The following is a 20197-nucleotide window of genomic DNA, read 5'->3' as shown; positions in this document are numbered from 1 at the left end:
ACAATTCTCCCAACTTTAATTAACTTGTTTGGGCCCATTTAGTTCCTTAAAGAATTGGGCTAACAAATAAATTGGGATAGGAAAAGAATATTTGTCATAGGCCCAAAATGATATTATTATTTTTTTTTGATGAACAAAACAAAGCCGAAAAAAATTGGTAGGAAAAGTCGGGGTGTTACAGCCAACCCCGGTGAGATAATATGCCTGCGTAGCCGCGTTGCTTCAGCCAAATCCGCGACGAGCTCGACGTCTCGAGGACGGCCCCCTCTTGAACACGAGGGGAATGAGAGGGGCAGGGCTCGAGTGGCGGCAGTGGAGGCGCTGCCAGCAGTGCAGGGTGAGCGAGGAGCAGCCCAGTTTGCAGGGATGATTTTGAGATTGGAGAGAATAGGAGGGAAAAACTAAGAAAACTAACGGTGTTACAAGGAGCACTAATTAATTTGGAACACTAATTAAACTTTTTGTATAAAATATGCAAACTTAATACTTTTTGTATTAATTTGAAATAATGGTGAAACATTTTGTATGTATGGTGTAATTACCCCAAATATAATCTCTCAATGTTGTGAGATAATTTGGAGTTTCCCTTCAAAAGAGGCAAAAAAAAGTTTGATCTCCTTTGAAATGTTTGGAAAACTTTTCTCTAAGCAATTGGAAGACAAAGAAAGGAAATAAAATCTTAATTGAGATTTATGAATAGGTCAAGACTTCACTATCAACACAACTCCCTATTAAACATCAATAATCTGAGCAATTTGCAATATGAATGAGGTCATTATTGACACTTGACAGGGACACATAATTTATGCCAATCTTCCAAACTCCAAAGTCAATTTCTACCGATTTAAGCCCAATTCAATATCGAGAAAAAAAATGTGGCTTGATCCATAGTTCTTCATTAGGTTTGTGGGTGTTGCTTGATCCATAGTTCCTTATTAGGTTTGCTGCTTGATTTGATGATGCTAGTTTGTATTGATTTGTTTGGAGTAGGCTCGAAGTGTCACCTATTAGAGCCATTTTTTTTTTTTTCATTTTTAGTGTTTTGATTGAAGGCTTCTTTTCTTTTCGTGCTTGGTGAGTTGGTGTAGCCTCTGACTTTCAATCTCACTAATTCCTATCTTGAGCTACTATGCTTCTTACATTAAAAAATGTTAGTGGTCCAAATTCCAACATGTTAATTAATTCAATTTAAATATTGAAGAAATGGGGAGCGTTATTCTCCTATTCATCCCTTACATCCTTTATTCTTCTTAATATGTGCCGTTAGATCTCATTCATCAACGGTACAGATGATCTGTATTATTACACTATAATGGTGCATTATTAGTTGGTGTGCATTATTCAACTGAAAATCTGCATTATTACACTATAATGGTGCATTATTAGTCGGTGTGCATTATTCAACTGAAAATCTGCATTATTAAATGACACGTGGTACCAATCTAACCGTCGGATGACAAAATCGTGGGACTGAGATTAAAAAGAACAAAGAACAAAAGATAAAAATGAAAATGAATACATCCCTTCAAGAAATAAAATAAATATTATTTGTACTCAAATATGTGATGTCTAAAAAATATAAAGCATGTCGCCGTTAAACCATGACAAAACAATACATTTTTCTTCAAATTGCTCTATTAGAATCTCTGTTAGAATCTATTATTTTCTTCAAATTAATAAATTTTTAAGTAGGATGGATGCATACGAGAGTGCCTAAAAATAATTTTGTTGCAATTAAGGGCCAAGGGGGGTTTGATTTTCAAGGGATGTAATTGGGCTGGGCTTGCGATGAAGAGAGCTAGGAAATAGTATGGGCCAATATATTTTAGATAAAAAAAACTAGTGATGTTTTAATTACGTCGTTTCCATTACCAGTTTCGGTAATAGTTTTGTTTTTGTGCGAAAACAGTTGAGCATCTGAAATTCTGAATCAATATGGTATAAGGAGGAAAGAGCAAACTACTATAATTAATTAATAATAAAACCTTAGAAATTTAGCTAGGCTTACTGATTGTGAAGAGTTTGAAAATAAACACATAGTATTAGGGTGTGAAAGAAACTAAATATTCGAGTGTGAGCTTCGTATAACGTGAAGAGTTACGAATCCATGTACGACATAAATAGCCCAAATCTTATTCAGGTAAGAAATAACAAAAACAATATAAATGATAGACTTTTGAATCCAACGAAAAGTTGAAATAAGCATAAAAATCATGAAAAACAGGAAAGGAGGAGAAGAAGTACACTCGGATGCTATTCCAAAAAATACTTTCAAAGTCTCAATCTAAAATGAGGGGGGGATCGTAGAGTGTATTCATACAAGTGTGGAAAGGTGGATTACTCCCTTCTCGCCGTCGTCTTCGGTCTTCACCCCCCTAATCGATCCTCGGTCATTTCATTAGAGCGAAAAACTTACCATAATAAAACAAATACTAATTTTGGTAAACTGGAAAAAAAACAAGACTAATTTTCGTGGACCGCATTTCAATATTATTTAGTAATAGCACTTTAGATAAATACAAAACTTCTCTCAATCCCTTAAATATAATCACATTTTTCTATTTTTGTCTATTCAACAAAATTAGTCCACTTCTTTAATTAAAAATTCACAGCACATTATATTTATACATCATCGTATTTAAACCATTTACCATTAGGATCCATCACTAAATATAACTAAACACTACTAATGATATGAATTTTTCTTTTAACTAACACTATTTAACCGTGTTTTTTTTTCTTTTTCGCTCATATTTGATCTGTAAAAGTATCAATTGGTAGCTTATTGAGGTGAATGTCAGTTGTGATGCGATAGTGGGAAGGATTGGTAGCTTATTGCTAGAGTTTGATTCGGCATCAGTGAGACATGCATCGAGAAGGAAATTTTGCTGCAGATTTCTTGTCAGACCATGCTTACAACTTCGAGAGAGGAATGCATGTTCTTGAACAGCCGCCTACAGGTCTTACTATTTGGTTATTACATGATAGGTTAGGAATTTCTTATGATTGGTAGTATATAGTTTGGTTCGGGCGTTGTCCGCTTTCATTACAAAAAAAAGAAGTATCAATTGTCCATTAACACTGACAATAGAAAGAAGTGGAGATTCTTTGGCAGGACACTGTAATTAATATAGTTGAAAACGTGATATAAAAGGCATACTATTATAATCTGAAAATAATTTAGTTCCCATTCTAGGGATACGTAGAGTACAAAAAGCGCTAGCTAGGTAGATGTGTTTGGACAATCGAATTTTGTTTATTATTCTTATTACTTTAAATTAGGCCCCAAATGTTTGTTAGAGTGTTAACAACTTTGACAAATCATTCACTAATAATTGTTAACTGCGTTCACCCTTTTTGTTAAAGCTGCTTTAAACAGATTCTCGCAGTTAACATCAGTTAATTTAAGCGGAATATATTTAATTTCGTTTAATTACAAATTTAATTAATCCAAAAATCTTCACTCTCATACCCTCGACTCTACATTAGAGCATCCACAACCGTGCTCTTGCCAGCGGCACGGTTGTGGGCCCGGGAGGTACTATTCATGTCTGCTCTCTGGCAAGAGCACAACACCCACAACTGTGCTCTTCCGCAAGGACGAGCACAATTAATTTAAAATTCAATTAAACAATAACATTTCCATAATATTAAAATTCATTTAAAAACCACAATAAATATTACAAATGACAAATAAAATTAAACATTACATAATTAAAATCCTAAAAATGAAAAATTACATAATTAAAATCCTAAAAATTAAAAATTACATAATTAAAATTCTAAAAATTAAAAAAACCACTACTCGTTGCCGAATTTCGCCCACATGTGGTTGATTAGGCCTTCTTGTAGTTGATTGTGGATTCGAGTATCGCGCATTGTGTGTCTTGTCTCGATCCTCTGGCCAACCGTCGTAAGCTCGCCTCGGCGTGGGGGAGACCTCGCTGTTGAGCTTCCGGCTTCGTCCTCGTCGTAGAAGCTAGCCGCCCTCAGCCCTTCGTCGGCTATAATCATGTTGTGTAATATAATACACGTGAACATGATGTCGGTGATATTATTCACATACCACAGCCGAGCCGGGGCCTTCACAATGTTGAATCGAGCTTGAAGGACCCCGAAGGCTCTTTCGACGTCCTTCCGCGCTGACTCTTGACGCTGCGCAAAAAGAACCCGTCTCGGGTCGTGCGGGTTGTGGAGCGTCTTCACGAACGTCGACCACCTTGGGTAGATACCATCGGCGAGATAGTAACCCATGCGGTATGTATTTCCGTTGATGGTGAAGTCGATCGTCGGTGCTACACCATTCATCACATCATTGAAGAGTGGTGAAGAATAGAGCACGTTCAAGTCGTTGTTGGATCCGGCAACGCCGAAATATGCATGCCAAATCCATAGGCGATAGTCGGCGACCGCCTCAAGGATAAGTGTTGGGCCGCCGCCTTTGTGTTCGCTTAAGTGTTGCCCCCTCAAGCAGTCGGGCAATTCTTCCACCTCCAATGCATGCAGTCAATGCTACCAAGCATTCCGGGAAAGCCATGGACTGATTCGTGAAGACGAAGCAACCGTTGGCAATCATCGGTGGTGGGTGCCCGAAGGAATTCATCCCCAAAAGCAGAACGAACGCCCTCGCAAAAATTCTTTAAACAAAGGATTCCAGTGGACTCACTGATATGCAAATACTCGTCGAAGATGTCGGCCGTTTGCCCAGTAGCGAGTTGTCGGATGGCACACGTACACTTCTGCAACGCCGTGATACTTTGACGGCCGGCTGCATCTACACATGTTTGAAAGTATTCAACACGTGCGGACAATGTGTTGACAATTCGCATGAACAAGCGCTTTGACATGCGAAAACGGCGCCTGAAGTAATCTGCCGGAAACCGCGGATGGTCGGCAATGAGCCTTTCGTGGGCTCCCTCCCGGTCACGATGGATGTAGCGGCGATTTGATCTAGTTCGTTGAGGAGGAGGTATTCGCCGCGACATATGCTTCGTAAGCGGCACGATGTTGTTCGTAGTATTCTTGTTCTTCGCGCTCCGCTTCCGCCATGAGATGAGTGAAATCCATTTGATGTTTTGAGTGAAGGTTGAATGTGTTGATAGTTTGTATAAGAATTATGAATGAGAGATGAATGAGAGATGAATTGATGTGATAAATGAGTGATGAATGTGTGTATTTATAGATGATTTTGGGAAAAAAAAATAAATAAAAAAATTCAGAAAAAACGGGAAAAAAACGGTCATATTTTTGGGATTTGGAAAATATTTTTTTTATTTTTTAGCATTATTTATAATTAAATACCGATTTTTTTAAAAAAAATAAAAAATGTTTAAACACAACGGCTATGCCGTTGACGAATGGGAGCGCGCCACGTGTGCGTCCGCTGGCACGGATGTGCTCGATACATCGAGCAGCGCCGTGCCAGCGGCGCGAGCGCAGCGGCGGCGGATGGCGTCCGTGCCAGCGGCGCGAACGGCGGTGGCGACTGACGCCACAGCTGCGTATGCTCTTAATGTCTACGGCAGCCACCTCTTCTCTCACTATCTTTCAAATATACATCAATATAATTATAACACGTTGACGACGTTATATTGATGACTATTATAAGGCATGATATTTTATTTTATATACTCCTATCAGTTTCATGTTTCACTACTAAAGATTGAAAATTTTATTGGATATAACTACAAAGATCCATGAGGACAACGAAGAAAGAGTAGCGGATGTGGAATTTCAAATTCATTATTTATTAATTGCCACATAAGCTTTATTATGCCACCTATGTTTTGATTTTGGATTTACGGGAAAAAAGTCTAAAGTTCATGTATTTGTATTCAAATTTTAAAGTTTAGTAGGAAAATAAGAAAAAAAAAAATCAAAGTTCATGTATTACAGGCAAATAACCCTTTTACAATACATTAATCTTCAACGGAATATATAAATCACCAGTGGAGATACGTTACCCCTAACAAAAAAATTATTTTGAATTTTTCTTACAACATCACAAAGTTAATTATCAATATATTTGTAAATCGTCAGGCGGAAGCATCCGCTTTATATGAAATTAAATGAGTGGGTTGACGTTTTCAATTTTGAAATATATAGCCTCAACCACCATTGAACTTGTGCCTAGGCCTAACATATATTGAAGGTGTTATAAAATGCCTTGAAACTATAAAATGTGTTCATGAACAAACCCTAAAATTCGCCTATAATTCGTGAAAGATGAATACATAAATAGCAATACTTTTTTTTCGAATTAATTCACAAGCTAAACGACAACACAAATATGTATTGTTTACAATTTTCATCCTATATTTACTCAATCAAAGTTTTTAATTCTTACGAGTATATTTTAATTCGCCTCTAATTAATTAAACAATACTACTAAGTTTATAGATTAAACTACGGAATAAGATGAAATTATATATTTAAAATTAAATCTAACTTATAAAGTTTGTATAACTTCTTAATATAAAGAGTAGTGTAAATTGTCACATTATTCAAAACAAACAAGATGCATAAACTATTATCGTTATTTTAAGTGATAATTTACTTTTTTTACGTATATGTGGCGGGAAGTAAGAAATTTATTCTTTCTAATATAAAAAATTCATTTAGTCTTTGGCCATGTATATCAAGTTATGCTATGGTCTGAAATTAAACAGAAGAAATAAATAGTCAACTAAAATGTGATTATTGGATTATACAAATTTTCTAACTTGACTTCTCAAAGAAGTTTTAAATTTTATGATTTAAATTATTCATATATTTAATGTGGATATGTTTAATATTCTATATATATTTTTCAAATTATCTTTTTTAAAATTAAGCTATTAAATTTATATATTAATTTACCTTTTATTTGGATTAATGATTTGCATAACACTTGTCAATAAATGTCTTTATTCACACATATTTTCTTGCATATCTTATTATAATTAACTCATACTCTTTGATAATTAGTCACACATCTTCTTTTTGTCATTAATTTTATTGTTTTTACTCCACATAGATTATAAATCAAAATTGCATAAATATTTCATTCATTAGGGAGTAATAAATTTTTCATTTAGAGTGAGACAAGATAAGTTCATTTCTGTTTTTTTAAATCTTCACGTTGCTTTGAATTCTTATTTTCTACTATATGTTTATTATATTTTGTATTCATTATTTGAAACTCATATGTCCCGTGTATAGCACGGGTGTTAATACTAGTTATATAAATAGTAAGTTTGTTCAAATCATGTCGAAGGCTAAACTAGTAAATTATGCTTCATCACTACAATATACTACTATGAGACATGATGTGTCCATAATAACTAAGAGGTAGAAAAATGAATGATGTAACAGTGACAGCAACCTTGAATTTGTGAGCTTGCTTCTCATGCAAACCACAACGTTTAAAAAAAAATTATAGCGCCACACATACATATCTATGTAATATCAAGGGGTATAACTGTACGCTATTATATACTCCCTCCGTCCCACCGAAGATGACTCATTACTAAAAATAAAAACACCTTTTATCTCTACTTTATTATCTCTCTCTTTATTTAATCTTTCCACTTAACACACAAAATAAAGTTACATAAAATCCCGTGCCGCCTAAGGAAGGGGTCATCATCCTTGGAAAGAGAGGGGGGGGTGGTAATTAATTTAATTGACTTAATATAGATCAATTAATGCCATTTCAATTTTATTTAAAGAATATTATCTAACTTTCATGTTAATTCCATAGCTTATTTGTCCAATATCCACAACAAAAAGTACATACACAAGAGACGGAGGGGCGGGGATTGGCATAGAGAGTGAGTGAGAACGGAAAAAAAAAGGAAAAAACAAGAAAAACAAGTCGTTGTTGCGGTTGCGGTTGCTCGCTGCTTGCCAGTGGTCACGTGACGGTGATGTGGAGAGTAAGTTGTGATATGATTTCTTCGTCGCTTGATTGAAGGCATGACGCCAAGCCCACCCATCTCCACGAAAGGTGTGAGACCATGTTGTCCCCATTTTCAACGGCGAATGTGAAAATGTGTCTACTGCAAATCAAAGAAGACTACCAATTTATGCGAGAAATTCAGAGTGAATCCGATGAAAAGCACGATGGCCAACGATGGCAAGTGCCGATTTTCGACAAAAGAGGGGAAGCCCATCTTTCATTTCCTCAACACTTCTACCTTCACCCAATATACAGTGTTGATTCAGCTTGTGTGGTTAAGATTGATCGGGAAGCCTCCTTGAAGAATATGACTCTCCTTAGTTGCGGAGTTTCTACTGGTAACCATCTTAATCAGAATTGATAATTTATTTAATTCATAAATATATGAATTAAATATTAATGAGATTGACTTATAAACCAGGTCTTGGTGCCGTCTGGGAATACGGCTGACCTTGAGGAAGGGTCAACTGTGGTGGTCTTTGGACTTGGAGTTGTAGGATTGGCGGTAAGTTTTTCAACTCATCACATTTTCCATTTTATGCCACATACTGAATTCATGTTTTATTACAAGATATGTGTTCATAATTTTCAATATGTATATATACTGTACTTAATTTATTCTTGTATATTATTCTATCCCGCTCAATCCAGAATACTATTCGGTCCAACTTAAACTCATATATTAAAGGTAAATGGTCGATTTGTCTCGCTGTTTGGATAATTTATCTGAAAATGTCTCATCGCCATAACATTTTTTAGAATAAAATGTCATGATTAATGCTGAATGAATTATGATCAAAAGTCAAAAGCAACGATCCTTCCCCAACATAGATATCGGACATAGATGATACACGATTTCACGTGATTTTAAAAGTTTTGTGTAAGTGAAAAGAGAAAATATGTTTTTATATTAATGTGAGAGAATATTTTTTTCAAAAATGAAATATGACATTTTTTGAGAAATAAACTAAAAATGAAAGTGTAACATCTAACTTGAGAAGGAGAAATTAATTATCTTCATAGTATGACATTTATGATAAACCGATGAGACAAAATCAACTTTTTCCACTGCTTTAAATTAATCTAAGAGTTTATTGTTTCATCGACTACAAACATATAGTAATACAAAAAATAATAGTATATTGATTAGATGAATTAAAGTCATCCAGATCTGGGTTTGATTGAATGTGTAGGTGGTAGAGGGGGCAAGGGTACGTGGGGCATCTAGAATTATTGGAGTGGACATCAACTCAGACAAACAAATCAGAGGCGAAGCAATCGGTATCACAGATTTTATAAATCCCAAGGATTTGGACATGCCAGTTCACCAGGTACTTGAATTAAATAAATTCAAAGCCATTCTCATTTTCTAACAAAAGATGTATGTATTGTACTCCATGGTATTTTGTTTGATTAAGGATGTTTTAATCACCAATATTAAAATAAACATTTATGCAGAAAATAAGGGAAATGACGGACGGTGGTGTGGATTAGGCCATCCACAACGCTGTTCATATACCGTTCCTATACCGTTCCTTAAACCACTATTTGAGGGCCCCACTGTACTTTTTTACTTCATTCATTAACTAAGGAACGGAACCTGCAACCCTCCGTTCCTTAACCGTTCCTAACCGTTCCTTAAATTACTATTCATTCAATTTCATTTTTTTTTATTTCCAACCCAATTCAATTTAAATAAACACACTTTAAAAAAAAACACACACTTTATTAAAAAAACACACAACATTAAAAAAATTACAACTTAAACGTAAAAAAATAAAAAGCACACAATTAAAATCCTAAAAAAAAAAAGTACACAATTTTAATAATTTCATCCGCCAAAATTTGCCCAAATGTGCTAATTAGATCATGTTGGAGTTGGGTGTGGGCACTAGAGTCGCGTGTCCTTGCACGAATAGATAACCGTTCTTGTATAGACGGATGCGCTCCACTTCGAGGCGGACTACTTGCGGTTGAGCTTCCGGGGGATTCGTCGTCGAACTAATTTCCCTCCTCGGGTCCTTCGTCTTGGACAATCATGTTGTGCAAGATTATGCACGTATACATGATGTCGACCATGTTTTCCATGAACCACGTATGAGCCGGGGCTTTGATGATGTTGAAGCGCGCTTGGAGAACCCCGAACGCCCTCTCCACATCCTTGCGAGCAGCCTCCTGCTTCTGCGCAAAAAGAGTCTGCTTTGGGTTCGCAGACCCACTGCACGTCTTCACGAAGGTAGGCCACTTCGGGTAGATGCCATCGGCGAGATAGTACCCCATTTTATAAAGCCGGTTGTTGGCGACGAAGTTAATGGCCGGCGCTTTACCATCCAAAACTTCGGTCAAAAGGTCGGACTGGTGGAGCACGTTTACGTCGTTGTTCGACCCGGGGACCCCGAAGTACGCGTGCCAGATCCAAAGGCGGTAGTCGGCAACGGCCTCAAGTATAACGGTTGGGTGGGTGCCTTTGTGGCCGCTCGTGTAGGACCCCTTCCACGCCACCGGGCAATTCTTCCATTGCCAGTGCATGCAATCGACGCTGCCGAGCATCCCGGGGAATCCGTGCACTGTTTCGTGAAGGTTGAGCAGGAACTGACAATCGGTCGTGCTTGGCCTTCAGAGAAATTCGTCGGTGAAGGCTGCCCGGACGCCTTGGCAGAATTTGAGCAAGCACATTCGCCCAGTGCTGTCTCCGATGTGGAGGTATTCGTCGAACATGTCGGTCGTTTGTCCAGTCGCAAGCTGGCGATTGCTGCAGTACATTTCTGCAGCGTCGTGTGGCTGGGACGGCCGACCGCGTCGAACCCTTCCTGGAAGAACTCTTCCCGGGCTGCCAAAGTATTCGCGATGTGGAGAAATAACGGTTTCCCCATGCGGAATTAAAAAAATTAAAAAAAAATTAAAAAAAAATTATAGAGTAAATAAATAAAATAAAATATTTATAGAGTAAATAAATAAAATAAAAAAAAAAAAAATAAAAAACGGATATAAAAAAACGGTCTCATTACCGTTGCAAATTTTTTTTTTTTTTATTTATTAAATTCGAATTTTTTTTAAAAAATTAATTATTGCGTCACCGGACGAAGCCCACTCGCGGGCAGCGAGTGGGTGCACGCGTCGAATGGGAGGCCGCCACGTCGCCTCGGCGCGTGGCGGAACGTTCCGTTCCGCGTTCCTCCGGAACGGAACGCGGCACGGCATAGGAACGGCGACGGCACGGAACGGCGACGGAACGCACCCCGCAACGCGTGCCGCCGCGGAACCGTTCCGCCGGAACGGCATAGGAACCGCAACGGCACAGCGTTGCGGGTGCCCTTATAGCTTCGAGTGTGCAGGAAATCTGGATGTTCTTCGGGAGGCCTTTTTGTCCACACATGATGTAATAATCTCATTTCTTTTCTCTATTCTATGGAGTTTATCATGAAATAATTTGACCATTTTACCCTCTCTTTTACAAGTGATTTCAATGTACTCGATAAATAGTTAGATCAGGATCTGTTACTAAAATATCATCTAATTTGTAATATTTTGATTTTTGGTGTAGGGGTGGGGTTTGACGGTACTTTTAGGTGTACATCCATCACCAAGATTGCTACCTCTGCACCCAATGGAGTTGTTTGATGGGAGAAGGATAGTGGCTTCAGTGTTTGGTGACTTCAAAGGAAAATCTCAACTGCCTCAATTTGCCTACCACTGCACTAAAGGGGTAAGTACATACGCAACGCACTCACAAATAGATAGTACTAACACATTTCTAGTTTATAGCTCATTTCTAACTAAATGCTCATATCCTTATATTTCAGGTGGTGAAGTTGGAAGAATTCATCACACATGAAATGCCATTTTCCAAGATCAATGATGCCATGCAATTACTCCTTGATGGCAAGTCCTTGAGATGCGTTCTACACCTTTGAATGCATGTTGTTACATAATAGCAATGTGGATATACATATGCATGGTTGCTGTTATATTTACTAGTTTGGTGTGTCTGTGAATCCCTTGTGAGTCTAGCCTATGCTCTTCGTATGCATGCTTCTATCAACTGAGCTTTTTATCGAGTTGTAATTAACGGATGATTTATTAACGGATGATTTATTTATCATTTCCCTTTGAAATCACCAAAAACCGAAGCCACTATTCTTCTCCCTTCAAACAGCTCCATTGGGTGGAGAGGCAGCAATCTTGGTGTAGGATGCACTCCTAATATTACTGTCAAACCCCATCCCTACACCAAAAATCAAAACATAGAAAAACATTTTACTTCGCCTGTCATTTGCAACAATATATTATTGAAACCACATACAAAAATGTGGCTTGTCGAGTTACATGGGATTTATGAAGTCTGTAATTCCAATTGCTTGAGCTGTACAAAATTAACAATTACCAGCATCATATCCTTAGCCTCTCATTGCAACTGATCCGATCCATCATTGTGTACGTATACGAATTTCTTGACGTTTTACTTCACAATATAGTTTAATATCGGACAAATTTTAGCGAAGCTATGATATCAGTTATTCTTTGCTACTAATTTGTTGGTAAAAACTTGTGCTCGTTGCTCAATCAAAATTGTCAAATATTACGTCAAAATCTCCATGTTCATGTTTATAAAAGAACAATCACACAGTTTTTTTGTTATGTTCAAATGAGGTAATATAGGAAATTAAATTTATATATATTAATTAATTTAATTACTCCTACCTTTGGAAGATTTGTGTGGGTTGACATCCACTCCTATTATTCTTGAAGCTCCTCTACTTCGCCTTTCCAGTTCGCATTCAAATCACAAACATCAAATGCATTTTTTATGTAATATTTATATTCATATATACAATCAATATTTACAGCCAATCCCACAGCTCCAAGACCGAAAACAGCGACAGTAGACCCCTCCTCCAGGTCTGCCGTATTCCAAACAGCTCCCACACCTATATACACACCAATATAATTACTAAAATTATTTATTTTAATTAAATTTATGAAGAGAATTGAGATGCTAATGATGCTCACCCGTATAAACTCCACAACTAAGGAGAGACATTTTCTTCAAGGAGGCTTCGTGATCAATCTTAACCACACAAGCCGAATCAACCACCGTATATTCGCTGAAGGTGGAAGTGTTGAGGAAATGGAAGATGGGCTTCCCCTCTTCCGTTGAAAACCGGCACTTGCCGTCGCTCGCCATCGTGCTTTTCGTTGTGTCCACTCTGAATTTCTCGCATAGATTGGTCATGCTTGAATTGCAGTAGACACATTTGCCACATTCGTCGTTGAAAATGGGGACAACATGGTCTCCTATTTCCAGATCGCTCACACCTTCTCCCACGCTTTCCACCACACTACATTTGTTGTAAATCCTATCTTAATTGAAGAACAAGAAAGAACTTTGTTTGAGGGGAGAGAACGAGAGCTCAATTTTTTGGAATGTGGAATCTTTATTGAAGTGATGAAGAACTTACTCAACATACAAAACTGTTGAGAAAACTGGTAATTTTCTCTCAAATAGTGAAATGAACCGATTCAGTAATTTCAGAGTTAACCCAATGGGGTCTACTCGATAAAATTACTTCTCCAAATAAATTCTTTGGAAAGACTGGCGGGGACACTGTCCCTCTTAAATACCAGATTCCTAACAGAATTTATCAGTCGATGTATTTATCACAATATAAAAACACCCAAAAGAACCGTACAAAACACTACTACCAAACCCGCAAATAATATTGAATACAATATCCCAACAGAAAATAAACCCAGAAATAAATGCGGAACAAAATAAATAATAAAGAAAGAACACACCCGAAACTTTGATAACGGAGTTCGGCCAAATTGCCTACGTCTCCGAGCACCCTCTGCAGAGCCCGCTTATATATAGACGGAGAAGAGAATACAATATTTGAGGATGTTTACAAATGGGGCAGGAGAGTTCCTTTTATAGGCAACTCTCCCCCAAACTATCCTATCCCCACCGATGTGGGATGAAAATTTTTAACAAACTTCAACAAATCTCCACCTTGGCAAAATTTCAAATCCCACCGAACACAAATCTTCTCCACCCAAACAGACGACTCGCGGTGCTTTCATATTGGCGCAGTCAAGCGCCAGCTCCAAATCGCAGAATATTAACCAAGTTCAAACAATGTTCAAACTTTGCTCTCGTCACCACCTTAGTCAACATATCTGCAGGATTCTCTAAAGTTGGAACCTTTCTGATGACAATTTCCTCTTCTTCGAGAATTTCCCGCACAAAATGATAGCGAACATCAATGTGCTTCGTCCTTGCATGAAAGACCTGATTCTTTGCTAAATGAATAGCACTCTGGCTGTCAGAATATACTTCAAGTTGTTTCTGACCAACATCTAATTCTTCCAGCAACCCATGAAGCCAAATCGCCTCCTTCACAGCTTCAGTAATGGCCATGTACTCTGCCTCTGTCGTAGACAAAGCTACCGTTGACTGCAAGGTAGACTTCCAACTAACTGGCGCACTCGCTAAAGTGAACAAATAGCCCGTAGTAGATCTTCGCTTATCCAAATCACCAGCATAGTCGGAATCACAATATCCAACTGCAAAATGACCAAGTGATTTATCCTGCTCAAACAACAGACCAATATCTACAGTATCTTTGATATACCGCAGAATCCATTTCACAGCTTGCCAATGACCCTTTCCTGGATCATGCATGTATCTGCTCACAGTACCAATGGCCTGTGAAATGTCTGGTCTTGTACACACCATTGCATACATCAAGCTTCCAACTGCGTTAGCATAAGGAACCTTGGCTATATATTCTCGCCCATCTTCCGTATTTGGAGATAACTGAGAACTAAGTTTCAAATGAGGAGCAAGTGGGGTACTTACAGGTTTGGAATCATCATTTATACCAAAACGCTGTAGTACTTTGGTCAAATACTGCTTCTGTGTCAGCCAAAGCTTGCCTCCTTCTCTATCTCTTGTTATCTCCATGCCGAGAATCTTCTTGGCTTCCCCCAAATCCTTCATCTCGAACTCTTTACTCAACTGAGCCTTCAATCTGTCAATTTCAACTTGGCTCTTTGATGCTATCAGCATATCATCAACGTATAAGAGTAGGTAGATGTAGGAACCATCTTGAAGTCTGCGCAAATACACACAGTGGTCGTATTTGCTTCTTGTGTACATCTGATCCTTCATAAACTTGTCAAACCGTTTGTACCACTGTCTTGAATACTGCTTCAATCCGTACACGATTTGTTCAACTTGCAAACCCAATTTTCTTTACCAGCAACCTTGAATCCCTCCGGTTGGGTCATATAGATTTCCTCCTTCAGATCACCGTGTAAAAACGTGGTCTTCACATCAAGTTGAGCTAGCTCCAAATTCAACTGCGCTACCAAAGCCAACAAAATTCTAATGGAGGAATGTTTAACAACAGGAGAAAATACCTCATTGTAATCAATTCCCTCCTTCTGAGCGTAGCCTTTAGCTACCAATCTTGCTTTGTAGCGAACATCATCTTTGTCAGGAAATCCCTCTTTCTTTGCAAAAACTCATTTACATCCAATTGCCTTCTTACCTTTCGGCAATGGCATCAGCTTCCACGTCTTGTTCTTCTGAAGAGATTGCATCTCTTCTTCCAAAGCACCTTTCCAACCATCGCTTTCTGAACTTTCAATAGCTTTCGAAAAGATACATGGAACATCATCAACAACTGGAAGCGCATATGCTACCATATCCGCAAATCGAGCAGGTTTCTTATTTTTCCGCCTCATTCGCCTAACTGCAATTGGCTCTGATTGCTGCTAAGGTTCTTGGGGTGGAACCTCTTCATCATCTGACTCTTCTTCTTCCGTAGGAGAGTCATTTGTGGTGTTCGTAGTTGGGATCACAACTGCTTCTTCGAACTCCACCTGCTTCGGTGTATACTCCGCCTGCTGCGAAGTATCACTACTATTTGGATTTACCTTATTCAACATGGAAGATTCATCAAAGGTAACATCCCTACTTACAATCGTCTTCTTAGAATCCAAACACCATAACCGATATCCTTTAACACCAGCACTGAAACCCATAAACAAAACCTTCTTTGCACGTGGATCCAACTTTGATTCAGTCACATGATAATATGCAATAGAACCAAAAATATGCAAAGAATCATAATCAGTTGCAGGTTTACCGGACCATACCTCTAAAGGAGTCTTGCCATCAATGGCAGAACATGGCAAACGATTGACAATGTGTTGAGCGTATGTGATGGCCTCAGCCCAAAATTTTCTGTCTAGCCCAGCATTAGACAGCATACAACGAACTTTCTCCACTAGTGTTCGATTCATACGCTCTGACACTCCATTCTCCTGTGGTGTATTTCTCACTGTGAAGTGCCAAACTATGCCACACTCTTGGCATACATCTTGGAAAGGATCACTCTTGTATTCTCCACCGTTGTCAGATCGGAGAACCTTGATCTTCCTCCCCATCTGATTTTCAACTTGAGCTTTCCATTTCAGAAAAATCCCAAGGACTTCATTTTTGCCCTTCATAGTGTACACCCAAACTCTCCTGGAAAAATCATCAACAAAAGTGACAAAATAGTGTCTACCTCCAAGTGACGGAGTCTTGGCAGGTCCCCACACATCTGAGTGCACGTAATCCAGAATTCCCTTCGTATTATGGATTGTAGTGCCAAATTTCACTCTTCGTTGTTTTCCCAGAACACAATGCTCGCAAAACTCTAATTTGCAAGACTTCGTATCTTTCAATAATTCTTGCTTGGCGAGAATTTGCAATGATCTCTCACCAGCATGTCCCAATCGCAAATGCCAAAGCTTCGTCGCCTCTGCATCCTTCTTATTACTCGAAGTTGTAGTTGCTACTGTCCCAACAACTGTACTACCTTGGTAGTAATACAAATTGTTCTTCCTCACACCTTTCAGCATCACCAATGCTCCTGAAGTTGCTTTAAGAATTCCATCTCGCATTATCACAACTAGGCCTTTAGATTCTAAGGCCCCCAATGAGATGAGATTCTTCTTCAACTGGGGCACGTACCGCACATCCTTTAAAATTCTAGTGGATCCATCCTGATTCCGTAGCTTGATTGAGCCTATCCCGGTTGTCTTACATGGACTGTCATTCCCCATGTAAACAAGTCCGCCATTGAGTTCTTCGAAATCAAAGAACCACTCCCTGATGGGACACATATGATAGGTGCAACCTGAATCCAATATCCACTCGTCTGGATGCGATGTTGAAGGTGAAACCGTCAAAGAACAATCTGACTCCGCATCATTTTTGCATTCAGCAACATTTGCATCTTGCGAAGCCTTTTCTTTCTTCTTCAACTTTGGGCAGTCTTTCTTCCAATGTCCTTTCTCATAACAGAAAGCACACTCATCTTTGGCAGCTCGCTTTTTCAATTTGGACCTTCCTCTTCTCTCCTTTGATCGGCCTTGTTGACGACCTCTTGCCACTAATGCTTCATCTGTAACTGCTTTGCCTTTCATTTTATCTGTCTTTCGCAATTCATGACTATACAAAGCAGAACATACAGTATCTAAAGACACATTCTCTTTACCGTGGAGTAATGTGGTCTCCAGATGTTCAAATTCATCAGGTAGAGACGACAACAACATCAATGCCAGATCCTCATCCTCAAATTCACATCTAAATTTAGCAGGTCTGCTACTAATTGGTTAAACAAAGTAATGTGTTCATTCATAGTGGTACCTGGTCGGTATTCAAATCGGAACAACCTTTTCTTCATAAGGAGCTTATTCTGACCACTCTTCTTCAGAAATTTGTCCTCCAGTGTCTTCCACAATCTATGTGCAGAAGTCTCATTCTTGACAGCATACTTCTGCTCCCTGGATAGACACGACCGAATTGTTCCACAAGCTAACCGATTTATGGTACTCCAATCTTTATCATCTATATCTTCTGGTTTCTTTTCTTCAATGGCAATGTCAAGACCTTGCTGGAAAAGAGAGTCTAGAACCTCCCCCTGCCACATACCAAAATGGCCAGTACCGTCAAATATCTCCACCGTCAATTTCATATTTGACAGTGGAAGCCTCGACCACGATGACGAAGAACTAGCCTTGTTTTCTTGATCATTACCCGCCATTACAGACTCAAAATAAAGTATTCAATATTACAAACAAATAGAACCAAGGACGAACCTTGGCTCTGATACCACTTGTTGAAAAACCGGGTAATTTTCTCTCAAATAGTGAAATGAACCGATTCAGTAATTTCAGAGTAGACCCCATTGGGTTAACTCTGAAATTACTGAATCGGTTCATTTCACTATTTGAGAGAAAATTACCCGGTTTTCTCAACAAAAACCTCATGCCTTATATCTATGCACAAATTGCAGCTAACAAAAGAGCTAAACTAAAACAGAAAGTAAAACGGTTGGAGCGAGTTGTTCCAACGGATAGATCCTAACGGTCACTTTCTAACAAACTCTCGGATGCACCGAGCTTGTTTCCTTTCATCTCTTCAAGCTGAATGCTAATCCACTTTCAACAACATTAATCATCTCACATAACTTATATTACTACTTGTAAGTTGTAAATAAATACATTGTGTTGATGGGTTAACAAATTTAGCAATTTAATACTAATAGTTATCATTATAACGCACCCCAATGTATGTATGCATCGCTTTATTTCTTACCCAGAAGCTTCATGACCAAAAATCCGAGGGAAAATCCGATGAGCTTCATCCTTCAAGGCATGAACCACAACAAATTAAGACGAGGACGAAGCTCAGCACAAGATCTCTATGGTCTAAGACTGAAAATGGTAGTACATAATTTTTATTACTATAAAAAGATGTTTTTATCTTAATCAACTCCAATGATACCTGGCTGCGCCAATATGTGAGATCGGTTTGGCAGATTGAAGTGAAGAGTACCCGAATCCGGAGCTCCATTTTATGAGGAGGATCGACCCGAATGTCCTCCACCATCAACGGCTGCCCCGGACCATACGCCACCGCAGCTGTAACATTTTCTGACTAATTACAACCTATATGAATTATGCAGTAAGAAACATGATCTATGATGATATTAATATACCTTTGCATGTAATAACTTTTCCGATGGTATCATTTGAAATTGAATCCTTGTTGCCATTACTACCCATTTTTTTGTCTAAGTGTGATGTTTGGACTTCGATGTTGCATCTATATTCGTACTACTTTTATACAGTATATTTATAGGCAATAAGTGCATGTGTTTCAGATTTAAATATTTGTTCCGTGACTTAAAACATTTTGATTTAAGAGATTTAATATAGATTTCATACTCCGATTTATTGTGTATATGATATAATATTATATCGTGGGGATATTTTTGTTCGTTCCAGATTTAAATATTTAGGAATACACAATATTATTCGGAATAATAAAGCTAGACTCAAACAATAATAAGGTTACATTTTGATTTTGGCATTAATAATATACTCCCTCAGTCCTTAAAGAAATATATATTACTTTTATCATTTTAGTCCATTCTCTAAAATTTGGCCAAGTCTAAATATAATTTTTTTTAACCAATTATATATCACTAATAATATGGCTCTACAATTCAATAATACTACTTCTATTACATTTTCCTTCTCTCTTTTTTTACATTTTTCCATCATTCTCTTACTTTATCAATTACACATTATAATCTTTTTATGTATCAAAATGACTAAGACGTTGGTATGTCATTATCTCTATGATATTGCACGTAAGGAACAGTGATATTGTATATGAAAGAAGTATATGAAAGAATTAAGTGATATTGTATCAAAAGAATATGGATTGTGACTAAAACGTTGATGTATATCATTGTCTCTCTTTGGCAGAAATGAATAATGATATATAATAAAGCGATTACAACGTACGTACTCCCTCATTTTTATTACGTCGGGGCTAAAATTTTTAATAGATAGATTAAGAAATTATGTTGAATGAATTAAATGAAAATAAAATAAAATAAAATAAGAGAGATTAGATTATCCACTACGCTGTCACTATATCGTCGTTCCTTAAACTACTATTTGAGGGTTCCATTGTCCTTTTTTACTCCATCCCTTAATTAAGGGACGGAACCTACAACCCTCCGTCTCTTATCCGTCACTTAACCGTTCCTTAAATTACTATTCATTCAATTTCATTTTTTTCCAACCAAATTCAATTAATAAAAACACACTTCATTAAATAAAATAAACTTACAACATAAAATTCGTAAAAAAACATTTTAATAATTTCCTAAAAAATAAAAATACATA

General features: G+C 37.7%; 1 protein-coding gene and 1 pseudogene across 1 annotated transcript in view; one reads left to right on the top strand and one right to left on the bottom strand.

Annotated features, from left to right (window-relative positions):
• LOC121755631 (alcohol dehydrogenase-like 3) overlaps positions 1-12041 on the top strand; it is a 32062-nt gene extending 20021 nt beyond the window's left edge. The window contains exons 5-7 of the mRNA XM_042150952.1: positions 9133-9270; positions 11484-11645; positions 11743-12041. Of these exons, the coding sequence (XP_042006886.1) occupies positions 9133-9270; positions 11484-11645; positions 11743-11853 (411 nt within the window). The 3' untranslated portion in view covers positions 11854-12041. The remainder of the gene's footprint in view (positions 1-9132; positions 9271-11483; positions 11646-11742) is intronic.
• On the bottom strand, positions 12039-19063 carry LOC121755632 (annotated as a pseudogene).
• Between the last annotated feature and the right edge of the window lie 1134 nt (positions 19064-20197).

This window comes from Salvia splendens, chromosome 11 (assembly GCF_004379255.2).
Source record: "Salvia splendens isolate huo1 chromosome 11, SspV2, whole genome shotgun sequence".
Classification (NCBI taxonomy): domain Eukaryota; kingdom Viridiplantae; phylum Streptophyta; class Magnoliopsida; order Lamiales; family Lamiaceae; genus Salvia; species Salvia splendens.
The sequence above is the reverse complement of the archived record's forward strand: the minus strand, read 5'-3'. Positions and strand labels throughout refer to the sequence as shown.